Source organism: Ciona intestinalis, chromosome 10 (assembly GCF_000224145.3).
Source record: "Ciona intestinalis chromosome 10, KH, whole genome shotgun sequence".
Lineage (NCBI taxonomy): Eukaryota > Metazoa > Chordata > Ascidiacea > Phlebobranchia > Cionidae > Ciona > Ciona intestinalis.
Window position 1 is genome coordinate 2,916,176 of NC_020175.2, and position 10,514 is coordinate 2,926,689.

Consider the following 10,514-nt stretch of genomic DNA (forward strand, 5'->3'; position numbering starts at 1 on the left):
CACATGAGGATAAATGAGTAACATTACATTACATTAAATGCACCAGGTCTGAAGAACTTTAAACTTTAAATACTTTAGAATATTACTACAATGCTTTTTGTGGTTGAGTGTTATGTACATGATAGCAGGCTGTGACAGAATACCAATAATTCCAATGTCCGGCGTAACTGCCGGCAGACATGATTATCATTACCGAATGCCTATTACTGAATTCATAAATCAAGGGGGCAAATAGTTGAAAAACGACTGGCTGTCGCCTAAATTGCGCGCTGTGAGGTGCCCAAATTAATAAAGAAACACTCGCTTTTTCTCTCTAAATAGTGAACGCGTCTGCTCCCAATCGTCGATAAAGAAATACTTGTGTCTGTTAACGGTTCTAAAATGCGCCTATTTACGGCCCTGTATAAATACAGTATAGGTTCTTTAAGGTCACGCCTGCATTGATCAGTTTGAACCTCAGCTTTACATAAGCTTGATTGGTTTATTTAGCGGCAATAACTGTCTTATAGGTTGTCTAAATTTGAAACTATACAGAAAAACAGAAAAAAAATATATTCATATTTTGATTTTTTTTTTATTTTTTTAGACAAGTGTACAAGGACCAACCGACGTAGTTCTGAGCGTCATCAGTGATGTAGGATGCATTCTATCCATCATTGGTCTTTTTGTTACAATCCTAGTCCATGCACTTCACAGGTATTTAAAAACACTTTGGAATGTTTTGATAATTTAAATTCCATTTTTAAGCGGTGAAATAGATTTTTTTTACTGCAAATATGGTTTAATAGTATATAATACTACTTTAATAGTGGTTTATTAGTGTATACTGTAGTTAAGTAGTGTATATTACTAAAAAGCAAAAATCTGAAATATATATTAAAAAGTGTATGCTACTAAAAAGCATATTTGTGTACATTTTTGCTGCCTTTAATAGTGGTTTATTATTGTATACTGTTTTTTATTACTGTATACTACTAAAAATCAAAAATGTTTAATAATATATATACTAAAATTTGTTAACTGCGCAAAAAAAGGCAAAAATACATGTAATAAATTAAACGTACATAATATCTTGAAAAATAGTATGGCTAGGATTAAAATGGAAAAAATTATTTTTTTAGGGAATCAATGAAAAAACGTCCAGCCAAGATTCTACTGAACATCTGCAGTAACTTGCTTATTGCTTACTTCATATTTGTGGTGGGCGTGTCGCAAACATCAAATCGAACCGGGTGCAAAGTAGTTGCTGTGTTGCTGCATTACTTCTTTCTAACCACGTGGTGCTGGATGTCTGTATACAGCTATGACATGTACATGTCACTTGTTAAGGTTGGAATAACGCTACTTAAATAAAGCTAGTATTTACATTTCAGATTTTAACCTTTTCTTTATTGTCCAGTTTACTCTGGTTAAGTTACAAGAGCTTTTTGTAGAGTAGGGTGGGGGAAGATGGGACAACTTTTCGTTTAATTTTCTCGTCCGATTTGGTAGAAAACAAAGAATAATCAAAGAATTATAAAACGTATCCTCACGACTCTCATATACCGTTGTTAATTATGTAAAACACGATCAGAATATTTGGATATTATGTGCTAAATGTGTCCCATCTTGCTCCACAGTACTATATGTTTTAAACATGGTAATAGTAAAGTTTAGGCCATTAAACCAAAATCAAGCAATAAATTTGAAAAAAAATTGCCCCTGTATCTATACACAGCTTATACATTAGCATTAATTGCAACATGATTTCTTGTTTTTCAGGTGTTTCGAGGAAGTGAGAGTAAATTGCTTCAGAGAATGGCAGCCTTTGCTTACATTACACCTGCAGCCATTGTTATTATTACTGCAGGGGTTGCCATGGGTTACGTGGATCAAAAACAAAAAAGTACATTATGTGGAAAAGGTATAACAACAAATACGGCCATTTTGAATAAAAGTGTTTTTCAATATAAGTTATTATATTTTTTACATATCAAATGATTGTATTTTAAACTTTAGTTTATATAATTTTATGATTGTAGTTAGGGGGCATGGTATTTATTTGTTGATATGTTATTCCACACGTTATTAAAACCAAAATTGACCATTCAAATTGTAAAAAATACAAAATATCACCCACAAAGTTATATTTAATTCCCATAAGCAAGGACAATGAGTTTAAAATAGGCTACCCAATTTATAACTCTTCATAAATTTATCTTTCATTCAAGTATAAAAAATGACTTCATTCATTTTCTACAGTGATAGACCCGACATTATCATCCTCCTACATAGCTGACCATATGTGTTGGTTGACTGGTGGATCTTTGTACTTTGGATTCCTTCTACCAGTTGCTGCAATGCTTATGTACAACTTCTTTGTCTTTATTTCAATTTTCCGTGAGCTGAACAAGAATAGCTCAAAGGTTTGACTATTTCCTTAAGAAACTGTTTTAATAGTGCTGTGGTTTACTGGTTAGATTCTAGCATTAAAAGTAAAGGACACTGGGTGGTTCAGGCGCCTGCATCGAAACCAAAGTGTTCCCGGTGCGATGCTCGGCAGCGGTACTAAAACTGATCGGCGTATGTGTCCTTGGGCGAGACACTAACGGACACTGCTCCAACCCAGCGGTCACTAATGGGTGTTTAAATTGTAAGCCATATCAAATAAAAATCATACACAAAGTTGAAAAGTATAGTAACTCGTAAGCACACGAGGATAAAAAATGGTGCCAATATTACACGTCTGACTGCGATGCGGTGACGCGGCACTGCTCGCAAGAAGGACTTAAATGGGCTTTCCGGGTGCTGGGGTAATGGGCCAAATCTGGCCTAAATCCCAGGTCCTTGACAAGGACCTCATCCATAAAGAATAAAAAAAAGGGACACTGGGTTTGGTGCTAGCCCTTGCTGTCATAGGGGACATGTGTGCGTCCTCGGGCAAGTCACTCAACGGTTATTTCTTCAACCTAGTGGTAATTAAGGTTTTTATAATATAATAATAACTTTTATTTTTCTCTTTAAATACAGTAGCGAAGATTTAGAAATATTTTAAACGAAAAGATAGGATATAGTGACGAAAAAAACAGTTGTAAAAACACGCTTACGGTTAAAAACATATTTACATTTAGTTGGAATAAAATAAGCGTGGTCGCTACACCTTCGGACAGACAAGCCATTTATTTTAATTAAGTTAAACTTCTAATAGAAACAAAAGTGTGCGTAAAGACACGACCTGTAGGAGGAGTAGGCTTTAAAGTGCTTACTTGGTGTCACGAACCATTACAGCAGCATTGCGAAGTCTTGCGACTCTTGGGAATACGATTTAGCTTGTATTTAAAATATTAAATATTCCTTTAAAATGTGCATATATTGGGGAACATATAATTTATTACGCTTCTTGGTGTCACGTACCATTTAACTTGGTGTCACATACCATTTAACAGACATAGCATACTTGTTTTGCAATTTTTTTTAAATATTCTTTTAAAATGTGCATATATTGGGGAATATCTAATTCATAGGCTTTTTTATGTTTTTTTTCCAGGTTACCACCGAGCACATGAGAAGGACCACCAAACAAACAATGACAATAGCAGTTACTATGACATCACTAATGGGTGTGACATGGGTGTTCGGATATTTACTTGTGATTTCTACTGATGTTATTTACGTCACTGTATTTAGTTGGCTGTTTGCACTGAGCAATACACTCCAGGTAATGTAGCCTCACATTTCTTTTTTTTTATTCTTATGGGTGAGGTAATGTAGCGTCACATTCCTTTTTTTTTATTCTTATGGGTGAGGTAATGTAGCGTCACATTCCTTTTTTTTTATTCTTATGGGTGAGGTAATGTAGCCTCACATTCCTTTTTTTTTATTCTTATGGGTGAGGTAATGTAGCGTCACATTCCTTTTTTTTTATTCTTATGGGTGAGGTAATGTAGCGTCACATTCATTTTTTTTTATTCTTATGGGTGAGGTAATGTAGCGTTACATTCCTTTTTTTTATTCTTATGGGTGAGGTAATGTAGCGTCACATTCCTTTTTTTTTATTCTTATGGGTGAGGTAATGTAGCCTCACATTCCTTTTTTTTTATTCTTATGGGTGAGGTAATGTAGCCTCACATTCCTTTTTTTTTATTCTTATGGGTGAGGTAATGTAGCGTCACATTCCAGGTATTGTAGCGGCACATGCTGCAAATTTCCATTAAATTGTTAGGAAAATTTGTCTGTCTATAATCCTTATCTAATATTGTATCAGGCAATATGATGAATTCCAAAATTGTGTGTAATATGTAGCAGCACCTCATAATGTATGTTTGTGGGTTCTGATAGTTCTTAGGTATAAAAATACTACCATCAAATTCTTCTAAACAAAAACTGTACGTATGTTGTATCAATCTGGTTCAAATTAATACTCCACCTAGCCACTTATCTACTAGTTTATGTTTTCCAGCATTTTTACGAGTTCTACTTTTTTCCAGGGATTTCTCATTTTTCTTTTGACAGCTGTGCGCCGCAAAAATTTGAGAAACGTATGGACCGCACCCTTTAAACGCTTGTATTCTAGCACTTCTTCTGCAGCAGTCTCCAGTATGAGGAAAGTGTCCGGCAGGACAGCTTCATATTCAGTCTCGGAACTCACTAAGTATCCTAACGGTGAAGGTGATACAGCGCAAACTACAACTAATGTATAATTTTTCAATCAAACCTACACAGCCAGTGGCCAAAGTGGACTGTGAAGAAGTAAAAACAGTCACACAAAAAACTGTTCAAAACTGTGTTATATGTCTTACTATAGCCCTTGTAGCTATTTATCAAGGACTGCTGCCCACAATAATACAGGATTATTAGGCAGATTCCAATAGATGTACATGTTTTGTATGTTTCTAAATATTTACACTGTATGACATTTTCAGTATGAAAATTTAAGATGTGCAAATTTTTTATTGGGTATTTTTTGATCATCATCTATTATCACTGTTAAGTGCTGTAAATCTGAACTGCAATATTACACAAATATGTATTTTTTGTGTCTAAAAATGAGTTGAACAGCATTTACTAGCTTTTTGATTTGTACTTTTATGAATTAAGATTTATTTTTTGCAGCATAGATATTAAAAAAGATTTTTCAATTATTGTTTTTATTCTTATGTATGATTGCACTGTATAACAACATATCTAAAAAAATTGTTCATTTTTTTGTATGTTTAAATCATGGTATCTGCCAGTGTTATACTTAAAACATATGTACCAACACATTATTGCTAAAACCAAATGGCAAACAAGTAATAATTAAGTAGCATGAGAAAGACGTCACGCTACAGAAAACAGTGAAAACAGGCGAGTATTAAATGAATACAAAGGCTAAAAAACAGTGAGAACAGTCGTGTGGTGAATACAAGGGAGGAAAGAAATATATTACAGCACGACAAGGTTTCAGTGTTGTTCAGCTAGACTGCTAAAGCAAAGTTTCTCAGCATTGTTCCAATCCCATTGCTAAAAACACAGTTATGTTATGAGTTACACAGAACCATCAAAGCACATACTTGTGCTCCACCAGATGTTACTGTGACACAACATAAAATCTTTGAAATTTATATATGCTCAACTATAATATTAAATAAAGCACAGTTAATGGCTACAACAGTATATCACACATACAGGGAAACAAATAAAGGTTCTGTTACCCGGCAACTAACTGTCCCCAAAGACCAGATATGTTTTAATTGTTATTTAAAGGGTAGATCTTAACACAAGTCTTTGTAATATGATGTGCACATTTGACCAGACTAAAATAACATTTTAAAGGCTTCAACCTTTGTGTAAATGCGCTTTTTGTTGGAAATTTGTTTTTGCCATAATTGTATGGTTAAGAATGAGAAATAATATAATAAATTTTAAGTTAAATAAATAAGAAATAATATAATGAATTGATTTATTTTAGGATTGTGCTTGATAACTTTAGTGCCAATGTATTATATTGTGACCATCAGCAATAAAAAAAAACAGGGCTATTGTCATAGACAATACATTCTACTTATTGTGTTACTATTTGTTCTATTTTTGCTGTCTATTCATGCCGTAGGTTCATGAACTAAGAGAACAAATAGCTTTGAAATACATTGTCCCTGCATTAAATTTGAGCTGGACCAACATTTATTTTACATACCTAAAACTGCTTATCACCAGACAAAGTCTACACAATGAATGGAGTCTTTCTGGGTTAATATTTAATCCATGACAGTACAGTAGTATTAGTAAGACATATAAAGTTTAAGAAACACCCTTGCCTACATTTGTTGGATATCACACTGTAGGCCTACAAAGCTAAAGAAATAGGTCTGGCAGTACTGGAGTTGTTTAAATATTGACACAATTCTGCAAAATCATCCAAAGCTATTTAGTTTGGTACATAAGGAGTTTTAGGCAGTTGCTATACTACAGCTGCACTGGTTTAGTGTTTAAATTATTACTTATACTGCAAGTATTGGTAGAGAAAAATCAGTATGGATAGATGGTTAGGTAAAGTTGCTGTTGTGACTGGGGCATCCAGTGGTATTGGTGAAGCAATCGCTAAAAAGTTTGTTGGTCATGGAATGAAAGTGGTTGGTTGTGCAAGAAATGAGGAAAAACTGAAACAAATTGCATCGGAAATCAATGGGAAGGGTCAAGGGGAGATGTTCCCTTTCAAATGTGATGTAAAGGAAGAATCACAAATTTTGAGCGTGTTCAAATTCGTAAAGGAAAAATTTGGAACCATGCATGTGATGGTTAATAATGCTGGATTGGCACATTTTGCTGCAAGTTTAGTTGCAGGCAAAACTGAGGTATAACAGCGCTGTTGCATTAAATGAAAAATGCATTTTTAATCTTTTTGTTTAATAAATTTAGGATTGGAAAGACATGCTTGATGTCAATGTTCTCGGGTTATCTATTTGCACGCGAGAAGCAATTCAGCTGATGAAAGCTGGCAATGTAGATGATGGTCATTTGTTCAACATCAGCAGTGTGGCTGGCCATGCTATTAGTCCTATGGCTCCTTTCTACAGTGCAACCAAGTTTGCTGTGAAGGCTTTGACTGAGGGATTAAGAAAAGAACTGCGTGACAAAGATTCCCAAATCAGAGTCACTTCTATTTCACCTGGTGCTACTATCACCGACTTCGGTTACAGGTAGGATAGAGTCAATAAAAACTTGAATTAAACTCTTTTTCACAATAAACCTAATATAGTAACGATTCAGTGGCAAAGTAGTTAGCACGCCTGGGTTCGAGGCTCCACTGCTACCATTATGGGCGTATGTGTTCTTGGGCAAAACACTTAACAGCAATTGCTCCAATCCAGTTGTCACTAATGGGTTGTCCAAATTATCAGCCATACATAAAAAAACTAATCACCCACAAAGTAACATACATGGTAACTTATAAGCTAGCAGGAGGTGTATTAACACCGTGTTATAACTAAAGTTAGTTACATTCATTCATTTATCCCAACAATGTTCTTAAATTTAACCTTTATAACTACTATATTTTTAGAGCGATGCCACAAATGAGAGAAAAGGTGCCAAACCTAGAAGTCATTATGCGTTTCCTTACGGCAGAGGACATTGCAGATTCTGTATTGCATGCCTTGCAAGCCCCAGCACACGTGGATATCAACGAAATTATAGTTCGGCCGACTGATGGCGATTTCTCTAAGCGCATGAAATTTTAAGTTACACCTCAATAGTCTATTTTAATTACACCTTATGCTGTGTAACTGACGATCATTAATTTGTATTTATTTTAGTTGTGTTGCTAATAAAATGCAATAGTAACCTCCTTTGTTTTGGCTCTACCTTCATTGTGACATCTTTACATGCATAAGTTTGTATATTTATGGTTGATTTATTGCCATGATACGTACATGCTTGCTGCTATAGGATAATGTTTAATTTTTTTTAAATTCAATAAATTCTGTAGGTAGTCTTTTAAAACATTTTTAAGGGTTCAAAAATGTTGTTTTATCAGCCACCAGAGTGCATACAATGTAAGAAAACTATTAACAGAACGTAATACAGGTGAATTAAAGTGACTAAGCATATTTCCGTGCCCTTTTAAGTTAATTCCAGTAATTAATTGTGCTTAAATACCAGATCTGTTTTAACTGTTGTTGTAAAGTATGATTCCCACATAGGTTTTTTGTGATATGGTATGCACACTTGACCAGACCACATAAAACTTAAATTTATAATAAAACAGAATATAAACTACATATTATTCATATCTGAAGAGAAACCTTGTATAGCCTACACTAACACTAAGAAAAAAAAAAGAATACTGTCATACAAAAAGACAGTGCTATTCTTCTATTGTGTAACTATTCAGTCATCTGTTGCTGTCTATTCATGCCATATGTTTAAGAAGTAAGAGATAAATGACATTAAAATACATTGTCATTGCATTGATTTTGTGTTGGACCAAAATTACTTCACCTGACCAAAAAACTGCTTATCACCGGACAAAGTCCACACAATAAATAGAGTCTATCTGAGTTAATATTTATTCTATCATAGTAGGAATAAAGGTGTGTCTGGTTGGGAAATCAGTGTTACCTACTATATTTTTTCATTGTTGATTCAGTGGATGTCTACACTGTATCAGGCTAAAGAAAAAAGTCTGGCAGTACTAGAGTTGTTTAAATATTGACCCAAATCTGCAAAGTCATCCTCAACTTAGGCTATTTAGTTTGGAAAATATGGAGTTTTAGGCAGTTGCACTGGTTTGGTGTTCAATTTAGTACTGATATTGCAAGTATTCATATAGAAAAATCAGTATGGATAGATGGTTAGGTAAAGTTGCTGTTGTGACTGGGGCATCCAGTGGTATTGGTGAAGCAATCACCAAAAGATTAGTTGGTCATGGAATGAAAGTGGTCGGTTGTGCAAGAAATGAGGAAAAACTGAAACAAATTGCATCAGAAATCAACGGGAAGGGTCAAGGGGAGATGTTCCCTTTAAAATGTGATGTAAAAGACGAAACACAAATTTTAAAAGTGTTTAAATTTGTGAAGGAAAAATTTGGAACCATGCATGTGATGGTTAATAATGCTGGATTGGCACATTTTGCTGCATCTTTACTTGCAGGCAAAACTGAGGTATGAAAGAAACACAGCTTGCATTAAATGTGAGTTACCATTTTAACCTTTTGTGTCAAATGTAGGATTGGAAAGATATGCTTGATGTCAATGTTCTCGGGTTATCTATTTGCACGCGAGAAGCAATTCAGCTGATGCAGGCTGGCAATGTTGATGATGGTCATTTGATCAACATCAGCAGTGTGGTTGCGCATGTGATTAGTTCTATGGCTCCTTTCTACAGTGCAACCAAATTTGCTGTGAAGGCTTTGACTGAGGGATTAAGAAAAGAACTTCGTGACAAAGATTCCCAAATCAGAGTCACTTCTATTTCACCTGGTGCTACTTTCACTGACTTTGGTTACAGGTATAGGGCGTAGGACACAGTCTACATACACTCGAATTAACCCCCTTTTTTCACAAGAAACCTAATGCAGTAACCATTCAATTATGTCAACAATGTTCTTAAAGTTAACCTTAACTACTTTATTTTTAGGGCAATGCCTCAGTTGAGAGAAAGCACACCAAATCTAGCTTCCGTTATGCGTTTCCTTAAGGCAGAAGACATTGCAGATTCTGTGTTGCATGCATTGCAAGCCCCGCCACATGTGGATATCAACGAAATTATAGTTCGGCCGACAGATGATTTCTCTAAACGCACAAAAACCTAAAAAACCCCTCAACAGACTGTACTGTTTTAATCACAACCGTATGCTCTGTAATTATAGATCATTAATTCGTATTCATAATCGCTCTGTTGCTAATAAATTGCATCTTTTTTACTCTTTTAATGTTTTTTGCACTACCTTTACCGTGTACAGGCAATAAATTGTATGTTTATGGTTGATTTATTGTCATGGTATGTATACATCATGCTAAAGCTAAACTATAGATTGAGGATTAAAATTGTTTTAAATTGAATAAATTATGTAGTTAAACCGTGGGTTTTATAACTGTTAGATAGACATTTTATAAATTGCTTAAATAAAGTTATTTTTAGGATTTTATCAGCTTATTCGTAAGCTAAGGAACAGTTTATTAAGTATTCAATGTTTTGTATAGATATTATTAGATTGGGAAGCACTAGAAAGCTTGATCTAATAATTTCGTGTTTAGACAATGCTTGTAAAAATAAAGCAATCTACCAGTCTGCAGAATATGGCAATTTTAGACGATATCTTGCAAGTGCAAGATAGTTATGTTATGCATGTGCGCGTGCTATTAATAAAAATAGGGGTGCCTACCAAAAAAGTACATTTAAAAATTTCAATAAGAAATCCTACATAATTGAATACATATTTGGTTCATAGTTTAATTAAGACAAACTATGGTGTGCATAACCAAAGTTTTTACACAAAATGGCCCATTCACCTACCATAGCATACTCTGCAGACTGGGCTATCTATATTGATTAGT

General features: G+C 34.4%; 3 protein-coding genes across 4 annotated transcripts in view; all 3 read left to right on the forward strand.

Annotated features, from left to right (window-relative positions):
- LOC100177426 (adhesion G-protein coupled receptor G2-like) overlaps positions 1-5,240 on the forward strand; it is an 11,057-nt gene extending 5,817 nt beyond the window's left edge. Inside the window, exons 9-14 of the mRNA XM_026836469.1 lie at positions 587-696; positions 1,122-1,329; positions 1,762-1,903; positions 2,242-2,405; positions 3,527-3,697; positions 4,467-5,240. Coding sequence (XP_026692270.1) covers positions 587-696; positions 1,122-1,329; positions 1,762-1,903; positions 2,242-2,405; positions 3,527-3,697; positions 4,467-4,679 — 1,008 coding nt within the window. The 3' untranslated portion in view covers positions 4,680-5,240. The remainder of the gene's footprint in view (positions 1-586; positions 697-1,121; positions 1,330-1,761; positions 1,904-2,241; positions 2,406-3,526; positions 3,698-4,466) is intronic.
- Positions 5,241-6,412: 1,172 nt separating this feature from the next.
- Positions 6,413-7,805, forward strand: LOC100175937 (dehydrogenase/reductase SDR family member 11-like). The gene is made up of 3 exons (XM_002130273.4): positions 6,413-6,812; positions 6,877-7,157; positions 7,520-7,805. Exons 1-3 carry the CDS (start codon positions 6,492-6,494, stop codon positions 7,695-7,697), a joined length of 780 nt encoding a protein of 259 aa, XP_002130309.1. The 5' UTR covers positions 6,413-6,491; the 3' UTR covers positions 7,698-7,805.
- A 950-nt stretch (positions 7,806-8,755) lies between these two features.
- LOC104266129 (dehydrogenase/reductase SDR family member 11-like) overlaps positions 8,756-10,514 on the forward strand; it is a 3,946-nt gene continuing 2,187 nt past the window's right edge. The window contains exons 1-3 of one of the 2 annotated variants that reach the window (XM_009861672.3): positions 8,756-9,119; positions 9,185-9,465; positions 9,595-9,884. In XM_009861672.3, the coding sequence (XP_009859974.1) occupies positions 8,799-9,119; positions 9,185-9,465; positions 9,595-9,769 (777 nt within the window). In that variant the 5' untranslated portion in view covers positions 8,756-8,798 and the 3' untranslated portion in view covers positions 9,770-9,884. Of the gene's footprint in view, positions 9,120-9,184; positions 9,466-9,594; positions 9,885-10,514 lie in introns of those variants that run through there. The other variant, XM_009861671.3, reaches the window with a different exon arrangement.

Excerpts from the sequence above, each read along its gene's own strand:
- LOC100175937 (XM_002130273.4), top strand. The coding sequence starts at position 6,492 with ATGGATAGATGGTTAGGTAAAGTTGCTGTTGTGACTGGGGCATCCAGT. Across the intron at positions 6,813-6,876 it reads TAGTTGCAGGCAAAACTGAG|GATTGGAAAGACATGCTTGA; the intron begins GTATAACAGCGC and ends TAATAAATTTAG. Across the intron at positions 7,158-7,519 it reads ATCACCGACTTCGGTTACAG|AGCGATGCCACAAATGAGAG; the intron begins GTAGGATAGAGT and ends CTATATTTTTAG.